Source organism: Balaenoptera acutorostrata, chromosome 8 (assembly GCF_949987535.1).
Source record: "Balaenoptera acutorostrata chromosome 8, mBalAcu1.1, whole genome shotgun sequence".
NCBI classification, from domain to species: Eukaryota; Metazoa; Chordata; class Mammalia; order Artiodactyla; family Balaenopteridae; genus Balaenoptera; species Balaenoptera acutorostrata.
Window position 1 is genome coordinate 111,080,070 of NC_080071.1, and position 24,237 is coordinate 111,104,306.

General features: G+C 32.9%; 1 protein-coding gene across 2 annotated transcripts in view; it reads right to left on the bottom strand.

Annotated features, from left to right (window-relative positions):
• DPP10 (dipeptidyl peptidase like 10) overlaps positions 1-24,237 on the bottom strand; it is a 690,622-nt gene that overhangs the window by 21,342 nt on the left and 645,043 nt on the right. For both annotated transcript variants that reach the window (XM_057551306.1, XM_057551305.1), the window contains 4 exons: positions 22,798-22,896; positions 22,617-22,686; positions 5,015-5,209; positions 4,258-4,312 (listed from right to left, as the gene is read on the bottom strand). In XM_057551306.1, the coding sequence (XP_057407289.1) occupies positions 4,258-4,312; positions 5,015-5,209; positions 22,617-22,686; positions 22,798-22,896 (419 nt within the window). The remainder of the gene's footprint in view (positions 1-4,257; positions 4,313-5,014; positions 5,210-22,616; positions 22,687-22,797; positions 22,897-24,237) is intronic.

Genomic DNA, 24,237 nt, shown 5'->3' on the forward strand with positions numbered 1-24,237 from the left:
TTAATATTTTTTAAAAATCCATAAAGCAAAAAATTAATAGAAATAAACTGGATTGGTGAAAAACAATAAAAGATTCAGTTCTCTGAGAAGATATAATAATCTGAACTTGGAGGGAATGAATAAAAATAGTCTTAAAATATGAAGACTAAATTAACCTACTAAGGAGAAACTGAATAATTCACCATTATAATGTGACATTTTAATACAGCTTTCTTGGAAATTAGAGACAAAATAAATCATAAAGTAAGTTTACGATTTGAACATCATGATGGGCAAGTTTGATTAAACGGGCATATATGTAACACTAAATCTTTTAAGCAGAGGTGAAAGCTTTATAAATCATTCCTAAGTCATGAATCAAGGTTTGAAACTGAGGTTTCAAAGGATTTCTGTTATTCTAGTCAATTCTATGATTACAATTCAGTTATAATCAAAGCCAATTATAGAAAGTTACCAAAACTCCTATAAAAATATTGGAATAAAAATAATAAAAACAATTCAGAGGGCATACTTACCCTGGAAATTGAGAAATACTTACATTAAATTTTAAAAGTACTACATTAGTACCAGTGGGACGTACCTAAGGGAGTATTGCAAAGGGACTTCATAACTCAAGGGCTTATATTTGAAAGGAAGAATGCTAAAAACTAATAAGCTAGACATTCAACATAGTAATTTAAAAACAATATGGGATAAAAAATAGAAGAAAACGTAATACCACGAGGAGTAGAAGTTAGTGAAATAGAAAACAAAGATAAATAGAAGAAAAATTAAGCCCAAAATATGGTTCATGGAAAAAGAGGGAGAGATGAAAGGGAGAAGACAGGGGGGACAAGAGCAAGTGCAAGAGTGAGTGCAGGCAGCCCAGAGCAGAAAAGGTGCTTCAGCAAGAGCAAAGGGGCACTAATAAGCCCACCCAGGAGTCCAAATGGGACACTGCCACCACTAGTAAAAGGATTAAACATGTAATAAGAGGATATGTTACACTTTGAGAATGCTCTTGAACAATATATGAAATGGAAAGAATCCTTTTAAAAGTACAAAACACAAATTAAGAGATACAAACATCCAGTTACAAAATAAATGTGTCACAGGTATAAAATGTACAGTGTGGGGAATATAGTCAGTAATTACACAATATCTTTGTATGGTGACATATCGTAACCTGACTTAGCTTGGTGATCATTTTGAAATGTATAGAAATATCAAATCACTATGCTGTGTAGCAGGAACTAATGTAGTGCTGTAGAGGTGGGGAGTGGGGGAAGTGGATGAAGGCAGTCAAAAGGTAGAAACTTCTAGTTATAGGATAAATAAGTACTAGGGGTGTAATGTACAACATAATAAATATAATTAATACTGCTCTATGTTATATATGAACATTGTTAAAAGAGTAAATCGTGAGTCCTCATCACAAGGAAAACAATTTTTTTTCTATTTCTTTAATGTTATATCTATATGAGATAATGGCTGTTCACTAAACTTATTGTGATAATCATTTCATGATGTATGTAAGTCAAATCATTATGCTGTACACCTTAAACTTATACAGTGCTGTATGTCAATTTTATCTCAATAAAACTGGAAGAAAAACAAAAAGTACCAAAACTGACTCCAGAAGAAATGGAAAAATTGTAATAATCCTGTATTGATTAAATACATTTAAACATTAATTAAATTTTTTCTAATAAAGAAAGCAATAGCCCCAGATACTTTACAATCTAACTCCAATTCTAAGCAAGATTTTCCTGACAATAAAAAAAAGAACATAATTCCTCAGCAAATTTTGTGAGTTTATCATAACGTAATTTGATACTGAAATAAAACAAGTACATTAAAAAAAAATCACAAGACCTACTAAGTCTTAAAGCTAACAACATTCCTTTATATGCTAAGAAAGCCACCTTCTGAATTATAACTCAGTCACAGATATGCATATTTTTTTAAAAATCGAAATGGAATATTTTTCCATTTAAAATAAATCTAGTTATGTTTTTGTTTGTTTATATCCTGTGTCAGTCTATCCTATATTTAGATTGCCAGAGTAAATTGCCTGAGACTCAGCAGTCCCCTAATACAATGCTACAGCCCCTAATACAATGATAAACATAAGATTTTTGAAATTCTAAATCTGAAGGCTCCGGTTTTATTTCCCCATGTTTCTAGACGAACATCTAAATTTTCTAGTTTATATGGAGGACTCACTAAGATCTGTGCCCAGGCTTCCTCTCAGTGCTGTCAACTATCACCTCCTTATGCGAGCCTTAATTTTAGTCAATTACTTTATTTCATGTTCTCCAAACAGGCTCTCCTCACTGACATTGTGCATTTACACGAAACTCTTCTCCTTGCTCTCTACTTGCTGAATGATTTTCAACATCCTGTTCATGTTTCACTGTCTTCATAAGGCATTTTACAACTTTCCGAATCTTTGTTAAATTTCCATATTCATAAATGTTTGTATAGCTCATTTGGTCTTTTATACTTATTAATGTGTATACAAGTAGAGCCCTGAAATACATAAGGTCTAAGTCCTTTGTAAATTATTACGTATATTAGGACCACTAAAGAGTAAAATGTTCTCTACTATATGCATCTTTTGCTGTGGTAAGAAACACATAATGTAAAATTTACCATCTTAACCACTTTTAAGTGCTCAGTCGTGTCAAGTGTATTCACATTAATCTGAAATGCTACACCCATTAAAAAACAACTTTCCTTTTTCCTCCCTCCAGCCTTGGCAACCACCATGAACTTGACTACTCTAGATATTTTATGTAAGTTGAATAAAACAGTATTTGTCCCTCTGTAACTGGCTCACTTCACCAAGCACATGTCTTCAAGTTTCATCCATGCTGCAGCGTCTGATAAGACTTTACTATATGCACTTGCTGATGCATCTATAGCGTTTTCATTTCTTTGGAATGATCACTTTCTTAGATATTTTCATTTTTTCACTAATATCTTTACTGCTAGTGATGGGCTTTATTTATGTTTGTACTTATGTGGGAGGAGCATTATTCACAAAATATTTTTATTGAACTCTTAAATATTACTGACACCAAGAATTAAATATAGCAAAAAACATGGTGCACTGCAGATTGAAGTGGGGGGAGAATGGTAGTGATGCATGTTGTTTTATATTTTACTATGTGTTAAGTAGATTTTCACGGACTTACTTCTCAGTGTACACCACTAAAGTTTATGCGCCAGTAAAACTACCAGTTACTTGCTGTCATGAGTCTTTGGGTTCATTATGAATAGTAGAACATATTTTGTTTAAATCAATGAAGGCCAAGAATTTGCTTTGTCTCTAAACTAAAATAGTACAAAATCTCTTTCCTGTCATCTTAGTATCTTTATAATGTCTAGCCCAGTGATATGTATAAACTAGGTGCTCAGTAAATATCTATATGGGGTCTAATTTCTTACTGTGAAGATGATATTGAACTTGACATAAAAATTATTGCTATAAGAAGTAAATATCCTCAGGGAACGATACTCAATATCTTCTAAATAACCACAATGGAAAAGAATATGAAAAAGAATACACATATATACATACATACATATGAATAACTGAATCACTTTGCTGTACACCAGAAACTAACACCACATTGTAAATCAACTATACTTTAATAAAAAAATTTTAAAAGGAAGTAAATATCATGCAGTAAGCACAGAAGACATAATTATGCATACTGGTCACCTTTTAGTTTCTAAGCCATGTTGTCTTCCCCAAGGCTGTGGTGCTTGTTCCTTCTTTGGAGAACTTGCTCCCTCAATAGCAAGTTGACTATGACTGACTCCCTCTTGTTATTTAGGTATCAGCCTAAATATCACTTAAATCAGAGGGACCTTACTTGACCACTCAATTTAATAACATTGGCCCTTCCTGTAGTTATCTTTTATCCATCAAGATTTTCTTGGTTTGTTTTCCTTATAAGATTTAATACCAGATGAAACTGTGTTTTTCATTTATCCATTTACTTTCTCTTTCTCCTCTTTAGAAGATAATCTTCATGAAAACAATTCCTTTTTTTTTGTCCTATTGTTGCTCTATTTCTAACACCATGCATCAATTAAAGATACTCAGTAAAGAGTTGCTGAATTAATAAATAACTGAATGTATATAATATTAATTACAATATTATATTTTAAAGGATAATACAGAGAAATTATAGTAAAATGAGGAAAGTAGTTATGTAAGTACATACACAAACACATAATGTACACACACATATTTCTACTATTTACCTTTCCAAAAATGCTTAATCTTTTGGAGTCAATGTATGGCTGTTTCAGTAAAAATCTGAAATGAAAAAGGAAAAAATTATAGCTATATCTTCTTGAGTTAAATGAACCACAGAAATTCATTCTTAACAACAAGAAACAAAACAAAACAGAATAAAACAGAGGTCAAATGAGACTGCTTAAGTGGTTGCAGCTCTATTCATGTAGAAGGGTCCTGTATACCAAAATCTTGCTACTCAGAGTGGTGGTGCAGTAGCTTGGGTATAACACCTGTTAACTTGTTACAAATGCAGAGTCTTGGGCCCATTACCAGCCTACTGAATCAACATCTGTATTTTAACAATATCTTAGCTAATGTCTGTATACTGTTTTAAAGAACCTACTAGTTTTCTCAGGTCACTTTTTCATGCCAGTGTGGGAAAGGTATCTGTGAAAGTTCAAGAACTGTAATTAACTGGGACAATAATAGACATTGTGGATTATTGTAAATAAATAATATAGTAGTTTAATTAAGGTCTCTCCCATTTTCATAAGTCCAAAGTTGATTCTAATTCCAGAGGGGGAAGTATGATAATTCTTTTATTATGTCACTGAGAGTGAAAGATACTTGAAAAAATACAATAGTCTTTATGATTAACTTAGCAAATTGTTTAATCATTAAAATATAAATCTCTTAGCATTTACCAAAGCTAAGTATTATATATCACATACCTAGTTTCTCATTACAGGAAAAACGATAAGAAAATGTACATTCACTTACTTCACTGCTGCTATTTGGTCCTTTATTTCCACTGAGCCTAACCTTCGATGAATCTCCTGCAAAATTTTCAGGCCCTGGAATCCACTTCCTCTGCCATCAAAACGTGCTGTGATGACGTTACCCGTGTCAACAAGTACTGAATCCCAGTCAAAATGGAACTTATCTGTAACTAGCTGGCCTCCTGGTTCTTCATCCCTGCAAATACCAACACATTTGACCAAAACAAGAACAACTGACAATGTGGTCAAAATTTTAGTGTTCCCACTTATTGGTTAAAAATTATGGAAAAGACCCAGGTTGGCTATTAAAATTTCTCTTAATTGTTGATATTAAACCTGAAAATATAAACGCCATTTTCCTTTGTAAATTTTCAAATGAAAAGCTCTTTGAATGAAATTAAAATATGAAACAGAATTTAAAACTGTTCATGAGAAATTATTTAACCCATTTTAAAAAGAGAAAAATAAAGAAAAAAGCACACACTTTCCATAGGCATTTCTAAAGAATGATCATCAAGTTGACATACAGGCCCTACTTTATTGGATTTCTTACAGACAGTGTGTTTCAGAAATGTTTTGCAGATGGTATACAAGGGCTAAAGGGTCTGACAGAGAGAGGAATCAGTCATGGAAGCTTAATAATAATAATCTAACAAGAAATGTACGATCCTAAAGCACATCAGATTCAAAAAGAAATACTGCATTAATATTTCCTGAATTGTTTTTTGTGATGTAATTCCCACTGAGAAGAATTTAAGCAAACAGTAAGGAAAAATTCTTTTTTATCACTAAAGTTGACAGCAAGAAAAGGAAGCAGACACGCATATGTTTGAAAAATTTGAAAGCTAAAAGTAAAGATGGAAACACAAATTATAAATCATGAACATTCTTTCCAGAGGGAAAAGGTGATACAATTTTAAAATGTCACACTGCAATGGTATTTATAATTTATTTTCCAGAGTATAGAACAGGTAAAAAAGCAGACTCTCATAAAATCACACAGATTATCTAGGTCCAAACCCAGGTACAGTTCAAAAACACAGTGGTCCATGTGATAGATTTTAAGAGTATCAAATCATCTAACTCTCTGAAAAGATCTCCATTTCTAGTTGGGCTGCATACTAGAAATCTTCACACTACTCACTCTCCTGTGAAGACACCAAACTTGCCTTCAAGTTTATGCAGATGTGTTGCTTTGAAGCACTAAAATATACCAATACACAAACTAATTATCATTAACAAGCTTTTAGGTTATCAGATTTGGTAAAGGAAATAACTTCTGGGCAGCAAATAGAACTGAGCAGATACAGAGGTTGTGTGGGACCAATGAGTTGGGTAAAGGAGGAGGTAGGGAATAGGGAAAAATGTCAGACAACTAAAATTTATTGAATGCTGTTATGGAACGAATTGTGTCTCTCAAAATCCATACGTTGAATCTCCAACGTCCACTATCTCAGAATCTGACTGTATTTGGAGATAATGCCTTTACAGTAGTGATTAAGTTGAAATGAGGCTATTAGAGTGAACCTTAATCCAATCCAACCTGTGTCCTTGCAAGAGGAAATCAGGACAACAGAGAGACCCTAGGGGTGTGCATGCACAGAGAAAAGAACATGGGAAGAGGCAGCAAGAGGGCAACGATCTGCAAGCCAAGGAGAGGTCTCAGAAGAAATAAAGCCTGCTGACATCTAGCTCTTGGATGTTGAGCCTCTGGAACTGTGAGAAAATAAATTTCTGTTGTTTAAAATACCTAGTCTGTGTTATTTTGCTATGTCAGCCCTAATAAACTGATACAAAGGCCTTCTATGATCTAAGCACTTAAGATCCTTTATCTTATTTACTATACACCACCAAAAGTTATTTAACCTTTCTGGGGAGGAAGTTGTCTGTTGCATGGCTTATTGCATGTATTATTATTCCTACATTGTAAATAAAGAAATTGTGCCACGGAAGGTTTTTAATAATGACCTACTCCATTCCTTCCTAAATCACACATTTAATGGTGATCCTGTGATTCCAAATCTAGAACTGTTTTGTCCTTTGTGTTTGCCATCTTTATCTCTTTTTTTAAATTTAATTTTTAATTTATTTTAGTTTTTGCACATTTACCTCTTGATCAGATTATTAGGAATTGTTACTACACATTTCCATGTGCTTTTGCCTAGAATTCCAATTGCCTAGTTCAGAATGAAGTCTGAAATTGCTATTTTTTCCACATTCCCAGATGATACTGATGTAACTTGTGTACCATTTGAGAAATAGCATGAATCACCATGCGTGGCACACTTTCTGGTGCATGGAGAACATAGAGAATGCTTGTTGAACTAGACAGTTTCAGGGAAAGTAGACTCAGGTGAAGTTTAAAATGGAAGGACCTTAAAAAGCTTAATAAATCCTGTATTTTGAAGCTTAGGGATATATTGCAAATATTAGAAAACAGAATATGGTCCACAGAGGACAAGATACAAGGATTAACTTCAACATTTAAGCTGAGTAAAAATATGACAGTTTAAGTCCCAATTTCACTCTGAACATAGATAGGGAAGATACTAAAACACTAAGACTCAGTTTCCTTATCTTTAATAATGGTAAAACACTGTCTTGTTTTCCTCAAAGTGTTTTGTAAGCATTAAATGGCATAATGTATTTGAAAAGCAATATAAGATTATTGTTAGATTTACTGAACAATAGAAACTGTTAGTATTACTCTTTTGTTTGAAGTCACTTTTACTTATACCGAGCATATTTCCTTATAGTTCAAAATGGAAAACTATATAAAACTATATAAACTATATAAAAGATTTTGACCAGTTGTGCAGAAATTAAATTGCACGATATCTATGGATCAAGATATTATACCATGTAGTAGGAGCTGTTATATCAAGGGGACTTCCATTTTCTAGATGGTCAAAGATACCAAAGGTTCATAAGAAAATTAAAAAGTGCAATCAACAGATCCTTTGGAGCAATTATCAGAGTGTTGTTGGTTACTAAGGCAAGAGAGCCTAAAAATAAACCCATGGACCTATAGTCAATTAATCTTCAACAAAGTAGGCAAGAATATACAGTTGAGAAAGGACAGTCTTTTTGACATGTGGTGTTGGGAAAGCTGGACAGCTACATGTAAAACAATGAAATTAGAATATTCCCTCATACCATATACAAAAATAAACCTGAAATTGTTTAAAGATCTAAATGTAAGACATGACACCATAAAACTCCTGGAAGAGAACATAAGTGAAACACGCTTTGACATAAATCATACCAATATTTTCTTAGATCAGTCTCTCAAGGCAAAAGAAATAAAAGCAAAAATAAGCAAATGGGACTTAATCAAGCTTAAAAGCTTCTCCACAGCAAAGGAAACCTTTAACAAAATAAAAAGACAACCTACTGAATGAGAGAAAATATTTGCAGACAATGCGACCGACAAGGGGTTAATATCCAAAATATACAAACAGCTCATACAACTCAACATCAAAAAAAAACCAAAACAAAACAACCCAATCAAAAAATGGGCAAAAGACCTAACTAGACATTTTTCCAAAGAAGACATACAGATGGCTAACAGGCCACATGAAAAGATGCTCAATGTCACTAATTATTAGAGAAATTCAAATCAAAACCACAATGAGGTGTCACCACACACCAATCAGAATGGCCATCATCAAAAAATCTACAAATAATAAATGCTGAAGAGGGTGTGAAGAAAAGAGAACCCTTGTACACTGTTGGTGGGAATGTAAATTGGTGTAGCCACTATGGAAAATAGTATACAGGTTCCTTAAAAAACTAAAAATAGAACTACCATATCATCCAGCAATCCCACTCCTGGGCATATATCCAAAGAAAACCATAATTCCAAAAGATACACGCACCCCAATTTTCATAACAGCACTATTTACAATAGCCAAGGCATGGAAGCCACCCAAGTGCCCATCAGCAGTTGATTGGCTTAAGAAAGTGTGGTTTGTATATATGATGCAGTATTACTCAGCCATAAAATATTATGCTTAGCGAAATAAGTCAGACAAAGAAAAACCCTATGTGATATCACTTATATTTGGAATCTAAAACAAAATACAAATAAATCTATATATGAAATAGAAATAGACTCCACAGACATAGAAAACAAACTTATGATTACTAAAGGGGAGAGAGAGGGAGGGACAAATTAGAAGTATGGGATTAACAGATAGAAACTACCATACATAAAGTAGATGAGCAACCTGGAATTACTGTATAGCACAGAGAATTATACCCAATATCTTACAATAACTTATAATGATACATAATCGGCAAAAAACTTGAGTCGCTATGCCATATACCTGAAACTAACACAATATTGTAAATCAATTATACTTCAATAAAAAAAAAGAAAAGGAAAAAATATATATAGTTTAAAATCAGGCATATTTTTCAAACTTATGATTAATAAGTGATTGTAGATTTTTCAAAGCAAACTCAATTCCTTACTCATGCTTGCAATACCCAGGAAAAAAATACAATTTCATTCATTTGCTCTGCTTCACCTGCTTTCAATGTCAGAACACAAAATGTTATAATCTATTATCAGCCAATAATTTTAACACATTTCTCGTCTAGTTGGGTGTGTTCTTTCTTTTTTGGTGCAGAATACAGCCATATCTATTTCAATATCAATTATAAAAGAACATGGATTATGATGGTAAGCATTGCCTGTATAAGGAACAAGCCAGAGACTTGCAGAAGCAACGGGGAGATTTTTCAAAAAGTGTTCACCAGAAATTACTAGATTTTTTCAACAAATAAAGGCAGGAAAATATTACTTATTTGATGAAGTAGGAAAAGATATATGGCTGTAGGGATGACCACAAGGAATGTACTGTAAACCAAATCATCCATCATATAATAAATGGGTATCACAACTCATGTATGTATTGGCCATGCAGAATTGGTGAGCTGCCATTCATTTCCCTCCTCTTTGTTTTTCTCTGAGTGTCTGCCTCATCCTTTTTTTGACATGGTTTTGCCTTACTCTCTCTGTCTCAGAAATCCCTGGGGACATATAAAGAACAGTGTTTCAAGGTTGAGAATAGGGACACACAATTTTGTTGAAAGTTGTATGAAAAGAACAATTCCATGTGTTTTAAGCAGTGAAAAGGCCACAGCAATATGAAATGTGTCCACTTCCTAACACAGGCAGCAAAATCAAATTAAGACTAAACTTTTCTTAGAAGTTAAGGTCTTTGAGGGCAGAGTTCACATCTGTTTTAATACCTTGAACACTCAATGTCTCTGTGTGGATGAAGAGAACACGATATAAGCAAATAATGAAATAAAGAAAAAAGGCTGAGCAAAACACACAAAATTCAATAGACCTTTAAAATGACAAAACAAGCCACTTCTTTATGACATAACAAAACATCATCTATGTCAAAAACTGAACTAAAGGGAAGAGATTTGTTCAGAGTACATGTTTGGTCAGGTTCACAAAATGCTATTTAAATTCATGAAAAGAGCTGGATTTACGTTCAGAAGAGATAGGTTTTGACTTTGTTACCAATATGCTGAGTTACCCTGGCAATTATATGCTCTTTTTATCTTCATTTATTGTTTTCATTATAGAATAATGTGTTGTAAATAGTTAAGATCACGTAGAGTACATTTTTAAAAGCCTTTTCCTTACCACAAAACCTTTGGCTAGATAAACAGAAGGAAAATATTTACCAGTGAGAGAACTTTCCATGAGTGATCTATTGAATGGCAGAATGTTTTTTTCTCCTACACGGCAGAATTTCAAAACTGCTATACTACAGCTGGGTACCTGTGTCTATTGGGTTGTGGAAGGAGGGGACAGAGACAATTGCTTGCTGTCATCTTGGTTCTTTGCTCTTTTTAGGCTTAGAATAGATCAACTTCAGCTGCATAAGTGCTAGATAAGAGCTAGACTCAGGGAGAGCTGTGCTGCAATTTTATTTTAGATACAGTAAACTAAAAAAGAGTGTGAAAAGAAGGGTGACAGAATGAAAGGCCAGATAAGGGAAAAGAAACTGATGCTGCAGAGAGTTGCATCACAGTACATTCTTAAGGAAAATAAATTGTCAGCGCTTTTGATTTTGTTCTTTAGGAGAGAACTCATTTCACAATAGAACATGAGTTTGACATGAGTAGAGTGAAACAATATTTGTCTTGTCTTAATCTGAAATTTATAAAAATTTATAGTCAGCGATGACTTAGTTATAACATAAGTACATCTAAAAGCTAATGACATTTATCCTGTTTCAAGCAATATATATCAATACATGCAGATACATACATCAGTCAAGGGCTTCTTGGCCAATTCCTTCTATTTCTCATTTTATTATCCATAGACTTCCCTCTCATGGAAGGATTGTCCTACACGCAGATTGGTGGAATGAGTTTTCTCATATATATACTACATCATATAAGAAATAACATTCTTTTTTTTCTGTCAGAGAACAGTTTCTTGTTCACATCCCCATCTTCTTCCATTAGGAATATTATAATATAATATAACCTGCAAATTTCTGATCCCTGATTTGTTTACATACAATTTTTGGGTGAATTAATTTCCATGGAGTTACAACTAGGGAAGCATTTGATATGGACAAGTTTATTTATGCCTCTAACCAGACCCCGTGGTCTACCTGATAATACATAGAAAATTAGGCTTATCAAACAAATTCTCAAGTTGTGTTATTCTCCATCACCTGTGTTCATATACTTACATTCATAGATCTTTCCCATGTTAAACTTTTTAGAAAATATTGCCTATATTAATGACCTGAACCTAATAGTGATGTGAGAGTGTTATCATGAAAAGGGTTCAGATGATATGTTGGGAAAACCAAAATGAGTTGAGCCCAGGCCCAGTGGCTTTAGACAAGTGCCTAAGTTTGCTTTGGTGTGGAAGATGATAATAATAGTGTCTACCTAGTAGAGTTATGGTAAATATTAAATAAAATAATATATATATAAATTGCTTAGCAAAGTGTCCAGTTTGTAGTTTGTTAAATATTATTAACCCAATGTTCTGGTCAATGCTATGGGACTTGACTATCTCATCTTCCATTCCTCTCAAGGAAGCTGAGCTCCCAAACCTGGCCATCCCTAGGCAACTCTGCAGTGATAAATCCTGAGCTTTTATATTATAAAAATCAAGTTTTTCTTATTTGGCTCAGTCCAAAGGACGAAAAATTCAGTTGCAGTAAAAGCGTTCTACTTTTCACAGTGGGTGGGTCTTTCAGTTAACTTAGAATGAATGAATATGTATGTATTTCTGTTTTTTTCTGTGTAATTGATTTCTTTCTACACATAGTCACATGTGATTATGCATCTGAGTGTAATTTGTGTGTCTCTGTATGTGTAAATTCTTTCTTTTGCTTCCACACATATATACTTCTTCTGGAACCACTAAAACAAGAGAATGTTACCCTCGTATATCTTTCTGATTTATAGAACTTATGACATAGATATTAGGTCTTTTTTTTTTTGAGGCGTTACTTTTTTTCAATACGTTTTCTTTATATTCAAGAAGCTGCTCAGACAATAAATTTAATGTTTTTTCTTGATCAAAATTTGATCTCAAATTTGGGAGGGTATTTTGTGTTAATAAAACTGCATCTTTTTTCATATTTACCCTACTGCTCTTCTCACTTCTTTTCTTTTCCTCCTTCGATTTTTAGTAGAATAGTCTTCCACATATCAGGGTCAATTTCTGTCTGCTAAAGGCATTCTTCCTTTTCTGGAAGGAAATTCAATTCTATTTTGCTCTTTGATTTCTCTTGAATAGAAGCTAGAGATTGTTCCTTAGCATGATATAAAAACTGCATAAAACTATCATTAGAGCAATGAAAAAAAACAGAACTCAGTTCTTTAAATCAAGTTATTTATATTGATATAGGAAGCCAAAGAATGAAGAGCTTATCGGACGGAACACAGGTTGAAATGTTAAACAGCATGGATATTAATGAGCCAACTACAAAACCCCAAAATGGACTGTTAGTATTATCCACACAAAATTAACCTCGGGATAAACATCTTAGACAGCACATAAAATTATCAGAAGAGAACCAACAGAAAAGGGCCTCAGGGATGTCTTGTAGATAGAAACTGTGCAATAAAATGGAAGTTCCAATCTCCTAGTCATCCCTACCGTCGAAGTCTTACTACATGAATTCTTATTTGTTGGCCAGTTTCCATTTGGGATAATTTCTAACAGAGTGGTTGAGGAGGTCGAAAGAGAAAGGGGTTTGTTGATCTTTATTTTCAGTTGCTGGGGATGGCTGTGTAATCACTGAGCTAGAAACCACTTCATCCACCCCCTGGCCTTTGAGAAACTTACACCTAAATCACTCACAGTCAAAAGACAGTTTAGCACATTGTATAAACAGATAGAGAACAGGAGACTCTACCTCATTCTTTATGTGAATATAATTGTTATGTAAATCTTTTATGCAAAAGATCTGCTTTAGATATTATAATGGAAAATATTCTACATGCTGGCTTAAGGAATATGGGTATATTCCAAAAGAAATAGACCTAAGTATGTGTATATTAAAATAAGAAGCTGATGGCAATCTTCACAACAATCTCATATTTCTTCATTTTCCATTTTGTGTGGGTGTGTGTGCTGCACGGCTTGTGGGATCTTAGTGCCCCAACCATGGGTTGAACCCCGGTGCCAAGGCAGTGAAAGTGCCAAGTTCTAACCACTAGACCCCCAGAGAACTCCCTTCATTTTCTAAAGTAGAATACAATTCAGCATGAGAATGTTGTGAGTGTAACATTGAGGCATACAATACATAGGATGTATATCATGGATTGCAATGGATTTATAATATAGGGATGGATACTAATTATATACAAACTTTGAACCTTCATTTTATCATAGACAGGGCATCATTCACCTTCAATAATACATGGTGGTTATACAATACATTTTTCCTAACTAGAATCCTTTAGCTGGATTCCAAATGTCAATTTATCAACTGAAAAATGTGGCTATATAAACACAGGTAATTTTAATCTTAGCTTACATTATTGTGTCAGTTAAACAGAAATAATAATAACTATAGTGCTAACTATGAATAAGTAACATAATGTCACTGATGCACTCCTTCAACTTGGGGCTTTGTTGGATTCCCAAAGGAGAAAACACCATGTTTAGTATCCTTAGTTTAACCTTTCAAAGACATGTCAAATTAGTAACATAGTTAATGTTTTCTTCTATCATAGGTTTCAGAAAAAAATAAATAATTAAAAGAGAAGAAAAGAATGATCTAATATAGTCATACCCTTACATTTATGACTTAATATGTGACCATCCAAACCAAAAACAAAAAAAACCCCAAAAAACCAGAATAAATTAGGAAGCATTTCTTATGAAAAGCACTCAGAAGCATATCTTTAAATATAGAATATACTTGTATGTTTCAAATAGGTAATCAATTGACATTATTCATATGAAACCATATCACATCATTCATGTCATTCGTAGGAAACCATTAATATCTGAGCCTTGTATTAAGAGAGGAAAAGAGCTAAAATGGTATAAATATGTAAGTCATAGAAGTGACTTTATATATTTTTATGCTAGTATGTGTACATAAATCTATCAATTTAAAAGAATAGTCAAGAGATTATTCTGTCTTACACATTACATACACATTTTTGTAAATTTAGAATTTTTTTCCCTGTGACATTTTCTTAATACATCAACTTTGAGTGTGTACAGTTTTAAACAGTACTAAGAAATTAATACTGACATTAAGAGGCATTATCTATAGATTGTGAAAGAACAAGCTCTAATCTGTTCAAGAATAATATAAAAAGCAATGACCACCTTCTCCCCTTCGATTACCAAGATTAAATGCCACTGTCTTTTCTCTTCTTAATCATTTCCTGGGTATTACAGTGTGAGTACATTTTATATTCACTTAAATGAGCAAAATGAACAAGAATGAGAAAAGTCAGACACTTAAAATTTAAAGTTTGACCCTCCTTACATGGCAAAGCAGTAATGACTCATTGAGACAAGTACTAGCTATCTCTCTTGTCCATTTACATCTAGCAAATGTGTTATCTTTGTAAAAAACTGACAGTGAAATGGGTATGTATTTGGTATGAACAAGTGGATAATCAAATAATGTTATAGACATTTTGGAATATGTGTGTCTTCACTCTTGGGAAACAAAACAAACTTACTTCTAACAATCTGATCTACTCAAAAGTGTATGAATCCACATAGTAAGTGAAGCGAGTAAAGACTTCCCATAAAGTGAACCCTCTGATTAGAATTTGGAATTTTATGAAATAGTGTGGATTGAGAATTTGATCTTTCATATGGACTATCTAGGAACTTACTCATGATTTTTTTAAATTAATTTTTTATTGGAGTATAGTTGCTTTACAATGTTGCATTAGTTTCTGCTGTACAGCAAAGTGAATCAGCTATACGTATGCATATAACCCCTCTTTTTTGGATTTCCTTCCCATTTAAGTCACCACAGAGCATTGAGTAGAATTCCCTGTGCTATACAGTAGGTTCTTATTAGTTACCTATTTTATACATAGTAGTGTATATATGTCAAACCCAGTCCCACAATTCATTCTTTATAATCTTTATTTTACACCAAAGCATTAACACGGTACAGGTGGAAAATGTTAAATTCTAGAGATTATCACAAACTTAATGTTAAGTGGGAAGAACGAAAGGTTATACGAATTTGGTTTTAGAGAAGTCCCTATTGATTCTGGACAGCATTTTTGATAATCTTCCAATAATAATTATCATGCAATGGGATATGTAAGTAGAGTATTGTGTAATAGAAAGAGCAGAGCTTTTTGATCTGAAAAATAAATTGAAAAAACCTTTGAGTTCAAACACTAATTTTGTCCTGCCCATGATCTTGGAGTTAATATACATGCCATATTTTAGTCATAGTTTCCTTGTGTTAAACTGAGGACAGTGATATTTACCTCACTTGGTCTCTGTAAGAATTAAAGATGGCATTTATACATCCTTAGCATGATGCCCCTTGTACAATAAACACTCAATAAACGGTAGCTATTATTAAATCCTATAATTTTAAGAAGATAATCTCAATAATCAAATGTAAAAGAGAAACAGTAAAAAGATAGCATGAAAACCAATCATGATTTAGCTTTATCCAGAAAGATTGTAAGAGAAATGAGAAACTCACCTCATGTTTTTCTGAGAGGAAAACTAAACTGCAGAAAAATTGACTCATCCTAAAGGCTGATTTAACACATTATAAACTCTCAAATAATTTACTTCTCTTTTTCTCTACTTTGATTTAACTCATTCCTGATGACTAACTCAGGGTTGATTGATTTCTTCGTTTATTCATTCATGTAGTCCTTCATTCATATATTCACTCATTCATACATTCATTTATTCATTCATTCTATGAATATTATATGATCATAAACAATGCTCCAAGCACTGTGTTAAGATAAAACAATACAAAAAGGTTGTTATCAGCAATGAGTTTATAGTTTAAAAGAAGAGACAGCAAAGCAAATATTGTATGTAATCTGGTGTGCTTTCATGTTATAACAGAGGTGTGTATAGAATTATGTAAAAATACATCTCGAAGTCTTAATAGAAACTAAAGGTACTGGGAGACTGTGGGAAAAGACACAGAGAAATGATTGAGAAGCTGGTATTTCATTTTTAAAACAGTTTTAAAAAATATCTAGAGCACTAAATGTCTCTTTAGAGGGTGGGTGGAGCCAGATGAAGATGGAGAGATATGTGGGAAACAGATGAAGACTTTTGTATGCTGTGTTAGGAAATGTGAACTTTTAATCAATTGGAGAATAATAATGAGAGGATTTTCCCCAGGAGAGCCACATTTTCAGATATGGATTTCACAAAGTTCACTCTAGCAGCAGAGTGGAAAAGAAACTGAAGGAGAGAGGATATAGCAATACATTACAGAAAAGGAAGTGTAGGTAGAGAGCAGGGTGACAGATTAGAATTGACTCGTCCAGTTATGCTCTATGCCTGGTGTGGGATTGAAGAAGGGTGTGGGCTCTTGGAGGACCCCATTGGTTCAAAGGTCAAGACAAGACACTATGGTCCCAAGAACCTAATGTTATTCAACATTTTAAATAATATCCATATTGTTTTTTGAAAGGAAAATGTGTGTATGAAAAAAGTAGTGATGTTAACTTGACTGCTGGAGATGAGTAGCTGGATAATTTCACTCAGTATGAACGTACCAATTATACCCTGCTTTTTAACAGAATAACTATACAAAAAGAGGTGGCAAACAGCTTACTTCCATTAAGATGACCAAGTCCTAGGACTCTGATATGAATAACATTGACTAAATGATGAAAATATCTAGATAAAAATGAATAATGCTCTCCAGTTAAAATGGCTTAGTGGGAAACTGTAGTAAACTGTAGTGATAACCATATTCATCTGATTTCTGGCCATTGTCAATCTCTTCACTCAACACAAATTTGTGGAGCAACTCTGCAAAAACTAGTTGCTGTGAGGAAGACATAAATAAACAAGGCATTGTTTAATACATGGAATATATTACTATATTAAAATAAAGATTTTTTAACATTTCTATTTTCTTAAGATGCTGAAATATTCATAAGCCATTCTATAAATTGTTTCTCTAAATACTCACTTCTAGACCATGGATTTTTCCTTCAGAAACATTGGTGCAAAATCTAGTGGGAGTCAGAAATTTCCTAAATAGTATATAAAAACACCCTCACCAAATTACGGTAATGTGGGAAAAGTAACAATATGATCAATATGATTCAAGATATATGGAAAGACTTTGAACAGAAGGCTGTCACTGTAGGAGGAGGCATAGATTTGAGATTGTTATAGGATATAGATGGGCTGATGAAGAGGGTGAAAGAAAGCTTCAGGAAGATAAGACTTGATGGATGATCAAGAACTCATTAGGATTTCAAGGAAGATGAATTCAGCGAGATGGGACTGAGTCATAAGGGCATGATAAAGGATGCTGCATTCTGGAAATTAATGTAATGTGTTGAACAGTCACTGCCTCTCTGCGTTAGACCTTTGCCAAGGGTGGCATGGATAAGTTGAACATGAAAGAGTATAAAATGGGAAGACATGATGATTCCTTGGTACTGAATGAAACTCCTCAGCTTGATATGCTTGTCTTCAGGAACACAGTGAACAGAGAAAAAACCTTTCATCTCTAATAACAGTATATCTGTTTAGATTGTTTCCTATCAGGCTCTAGGCCTTTAGATTTATATTAATTTATCAAGTAAACATCTATAACTGTAGGCTCTCTCTCAAGTAATCTTCAGTCTTGCACTATTAAAAGAATTACAGATTAGTTAGTAAGTTTTCATAAGGTTCCTCTATGTGTGCTAGGTATTGTGGAGATAACACAAATCTAAAAACATGATTACAGATTTCAAGATGCCATTTCAGCCATTAGCACAGCTTCTTGCACATAAAAGCAACATGGTAAATTTGTATTGTACTAAGTTACATATATAGGAGTAGAAAATAAGAATAACATAAGAAACAATAATTCAAGGAGATACATGCTGAAATGGATATAGATGGATATAGTATATATACTATAGACTAGATGCATATAGAATAGGTATGAATGTGAATATAGACTACTGGGTTCTTAAGTACTTAATATAACATTAAGGAGAAAAACTGGAGAAAGACAATTAGGCATCTAGAAGGACAATAGGAGTAAAAAAAAGAAAAAGGGGTCATGACCCCACAGAGGCTAATGTAAGTTGAGGCCACTGAGAAACATTTGTAGTGGCAATGCTTCTTAGATTTTCTATTACAGTAAAATATTTGGTTGCCATTGATTCACTTGTACTTTCAATATCATGAAATTAGGTTTGAGTTTCAGAAAATATGGCCACAGAGAGGTCCTCAAAGGACCATTTCTTCTGAGGTTCCATAATGAAAATTTAGCAGAAAGATGATTCCTAATAGCCAGAGGCTACTTTCTTCAAGGCCAATCTTCCTTCATCTCCTCAGATTGCTGCAGCCAGTCTCCAACTTACGCATTCACTATAGAATTTCCTGGACGCAAACCCATCTCTATAGATGACGAAGTGACTCACAGCCTGTCAGGTACTAGATGCACTGCACAGAATAGCAATAAAGTAATGACACCAAAATCACTAAATCATCTCTTAGCCTCATTTAAATATTAGTTACTTTATTTACTATTCTTCACTGTCAAATTGTCCATTTAGGGAAAAAAAGACAATTATTATTATTTTCTTTTTTCGAGTGTGGAGTTCACTTATAACTGAACACAGTACTTAATCTTAAGAAAAAAAATGCCCTTAAATTATAAACCTTCTAAAAAACCGTTAAAAGACACTTTACACTTAAGCCATTCTGACCTATATGGGTCTCCAAGCATAAATATTTTAGGAATGATCATGTAGCTTAAAGCAATCAATCATTTTATAAATATAAAATCAAAAAAGAAAAAACACCTCAGTTTGGCTTTGTAAGTCATATTCTGTGAAACTTCTGAGAATTTACCTCTAAAAATCAAGGAGTTTGGATAAATTAAATTAATATTTAGTATAATCAGCATATAAAAACAAATGAAAACTAATGAATTAGTACTCACTTTTATTCTTTTCAACAAAAAAAGTGGCAAATTAAACTCTATAGGCCTAACTATATTATTTTATCTGCTTTAGTAATGTCTATTAAATAATTTTATGGATGCTAAAATACATTATTAAATGTTTATATTGATACTTTTAAATATTAAAATGACTACTACTTCTAATAATAACTATGTTTACGTTTACAATTTATTAAACACCAACTGCAAATGTTTATGCTCTTCCAGACACTATGGTGACATGTTTATATATATTACTCCATGTTATTGTCTTCAATTTATTTATAAGGAAACTGAAGTTTAGAAAAATTAAGCAATGTACTGGTAAATCTTTGAGCTGAGATTTGAACCCAGGCCTACCTGACTCCTAAGCCAATACCTTTACTCTACTCTCCTGCCTCTAAAAAACACTTGACTATTCCTTTCCAATAAGAGAGTTGAGTCTTGTGCAATTCCTTATATTCCTCTTATGAACTAAAAATCACCCAGACCAAAGCACAAATCTGATGGCAGGACAAGCCAGTTGGCTTCTCTGACTCAAGGCTACAGAGAGAATTTGAACTCTTGTCTACTTTTTCCCCCAAAGTCTGACACACTCTGGAGCCAGTGGATATGTGAATGGGAAGAACCGTCTACAAATCCAACTGCCTATGTAAGTCATGCTTCAAGGAAGGATGCCTAGTAGGGTTCCCTTCCCTGAGAAGCCTCATTTCTCAGTGAATAAAAAGAACAATCCCTTTTCCCAAAAGGAGATATGACTGAGACAGAACATGAGGTTAAGAATTTTTTTTTCAGTTTTTTCTCATTTTAGTGCCTGAGATATTTCCCCAGTAAATCACACATACAGTTCAAATAGGAATTGAATACTCACCCACAAAAATGAATGCAATAATGCCATGTGCAACAACATGGATGGACCTAAAGATTATCATACTAAATGAAGTAAGTCAGACAGAGAAAGACAAATATCCTACCCTATCACTTATACATGGAATCTTAAAAAATGATAAAAATGAACTTATTTACAAAACAGAAATAGACTCACAGACATAGAAAACAAACTTATGGTTACCAAAGGGGAAATGGGGGAGGACGGATAAATTAGGAGTTTGGGATAAACATATATACACTATGTAAAAAAAAAATATATATATATAATAGATTAACTGAATCACTTTGTTGTATACCTGAAACATTGTAAATCAATTAAAATTTATTATACTTCAATTAAAATAAAAGCACTAAAGACAACTAAGTGAAAGAGAAGATACAGGAGAAGGAGTTAAGATAAAAGAGCAAATAAGAACTTCCTCAGGAAGATACCAAGAAATTTCAGGGCCTCTGGCTATTAGGGACAAAGGAGAAAGGTCCTGGCATGAGAAACAAAGATAGCTCAAGGTATTAGAGTTAGGAATAAACATTAGAGTGAGTGAAAATATTAAGTATTGTATTTTCTGTATTATTCGGCTTATTCAAATGAAATGACATATTGTTTCTATTTATCAAAAGATCTAAATCAATGCAATCTATATTAAAAAGAATGAATTATAATCACAATAATTATAAGACTCACATGTGCTAGGCATTTTATATGTTGTTTCATTTAATCTATTTCATTTAATCTAAAAAGCAGCCTTAAAACATAGGCTGGATTATAATGCTCATTTTATATTTGGAAAAGCTGAACCTTACAAGAGGTTAAGTCACTTGTTCAAGGACACACTGTTAGTAAATGACAAAACTGGAATTTGAAGCCAGGCAGCTGGATTCTGCAGACTGAATACTTACTGTCCACATTCAATAGTCATAACAAGTAATGTTATTTTCTATTCTACTCTTCCAAAAAGGCTCTGAACAATTGTAGACAATTTTAAACACTGTCATAGCAATATGTTGGCTGGGTTCTTAATAAGGAAAATAACTAATAACTCTCAGGAATACAATTCTACATCAATATCAAGTTAGTTAACCAATAGATGTTAGAGGCCTCTGTGCCCAGTAGTATATAGTCACAATATAATCTCACAGAAAGTATGAATGAATTCAATTCCAAAGTCAAGTCCAAGTTGGAAAAACCTAAGAGTCAGGTTTTTCTGAGGACAGGAGTGGCCCCCTGCTGATCTTAAATCCAGGAAGGAAAACTGGTAAGAGTAATATAAATATAATGAATTGTTTCAACAATGGAAATAAATGTTTCCTCAATGCTGCATCAAGAACTAATAGAAAACATAAGGCTTACCTGTGAAAACATGGATGTACTTTAAAAACATCATGCTAAGTGAAAAAACCAGTCACAGAAGGGCAAACACTGCATGATTCCACTTACATGAGGCATCTAAAATAGTCAGATTCATAGAAGCAGAGAGGAGAATGGTGGTTGCCAGGGGCTGGAGGGAGGAGGGATGGGGAGTTGCTTTTCAATGGGTATGAAGTTTCAGTCATGCAAGATGAATAAAGTCTAGAGATCTGCTACACAGCACTGCGCCTGTAGATAACAACACTGTATTGGATACCTAAAATTTTGTCCACAGGGTAGATCTCATGTTAAGTGTTCTCATTACAATTAAAAAAAAATGGCTTTTACAAATCTAGTATAACTTTGATATGACAAATGTATCAGAAAGAAAGAAAGAAAGAAAGAAAACAAAGGGAGCATAGAGCTTGAGTAATTGCTAAGCAGACATCCATAAACCAAACTATATGTGTCATTATTCCCAGGAGTAACATTGAGTGCAATCTGGGATGCAAGAAGCACAATCAATTGCACACCCCTCCATATTATTTAGTGGTGGTGTCCTTGAGGAGCTCATACAACTGACAGCTGTCCCAGTTATCTACACATACAGGATTTCTTCTGTTGTTTTTTAATCAGAATACTGCCATGTGAGACATAAGAAAAATTCTAAAGTCTTTAGGTTCCTTTATTTCAAAAACAAATAAAATACTTACATTATTAACAGAAGAGCATACTGGTTTCGGTCCGTAAAATCTTTGGGAAAGGACAACTGTAAAGGAAGTTCTTTTAAAGAAAGAGCAAAATATTAAAGATGGAGAGTCATTTATATGTAAAACTATAAGGTGCAGAGAAAGTTTTTTTTTTTTGAATAACATAGCATGCACAAAACTTTACCATAGTCATCAATATGAAGCGTTTTAATTTCTGACTTTACTATCTTCTTCTTCAGGATAGCTTCCTTCAGCATAGAATTGCTTTCCAATATAAAATATTCTATAAGTCAAAAAGGATAGTGTAAATAATCTCTATGTGTTGATTAAGAAACAGTGTAACACAAATAATTATCCATCATTACCATTTGACAGGCACTGTGCTAGTCACCGATTACTCTCTCATAAATTCTCTTCTGGATTATTACAACAGTTTTCTAACTGAGCTTCTTTATTCCAGTGAAATTGTCTCCAGTTGCCCCTTATACTTGGAATTAGCATTTACGTTTTCAAAATGTAAATCTGATCATGTTAATGTTATGCTTAAGAATATGTTTTAAATAATACAAAATTATCTAGCACCCAGTGATTTAAAATTCACAATGCCTGAATTCTAATACAAAGTTACCAAGCATACAAAAAATCAGGAAAATATCACCCATGATGAGTACAAATTTTATTCAATAGAAAGAACCCAGAAATGACACAGATGCATATAATAGATAGACAATGACATTAAAACAGAGATTATAATTACATTCCATGTGTTCATTAAGTTTAAAAAAAGCCTGAGGATATTAAGGAGAAATATGAAAGACATTTTAAAAACAAACAAGTTAAAATTCTAAAAATAAGAACTGAAAAATTTGAGATACATGAAAACTATAAAATCTAAGATGAAAATATACTGGATAGGATTAACAACATATTAGATACTGCAGAAGAAAAGATTAATGAATTCAACAATATAGCAATAGAAAATATTAAAATGGTTTTTTTAATAAAAACCAAAAAAAAAAAAAAAAAGAGAGAAAACTGATAAAACATGAAGGGAAAGAAACATCAGGAACTGCTGGAATTTTGATTGATATATTAAATATATAGATTTATTGGGGATTTTTATATACTAAAAATAGTGAACTTTCTAGTCCATAAATATGTATGCATGTATATATCCATTTGAGTCTTTAATTTCTTCCAGAAATGTTTGCTTTCATTTTAGGAGACTGACACATTTCTATTAGATGTATTATTGGATAGTATATAGTATACTATAGTATATAGTACATAGTTTCAGATGTTACTTTAAGTAGTTATTTTTAACTATTCTTAAATTTTGCATTGCCTTATAGTATATAAAATAGTTGATTTTTGTATAGTAACCTATACTTGTAATAACCCTGATAAATTCACTCATTATTTCTAATAGTATTATGAGTGTGTGTGGATTCCATTTTTTTTGTTTATTTGGTTCTGTTTTGTTTATATCTTCTGCAAATAAAGGCAATTTTTTTTACCTATATTTCTTTTTCTTGCCTCATTTCACTAAGTCCTCTAATACAATGTTGCAAAGAGGTGGTGAGAGCAGACATTTTTACTTTTTCCCAGTTTTGGGGGAAATGCA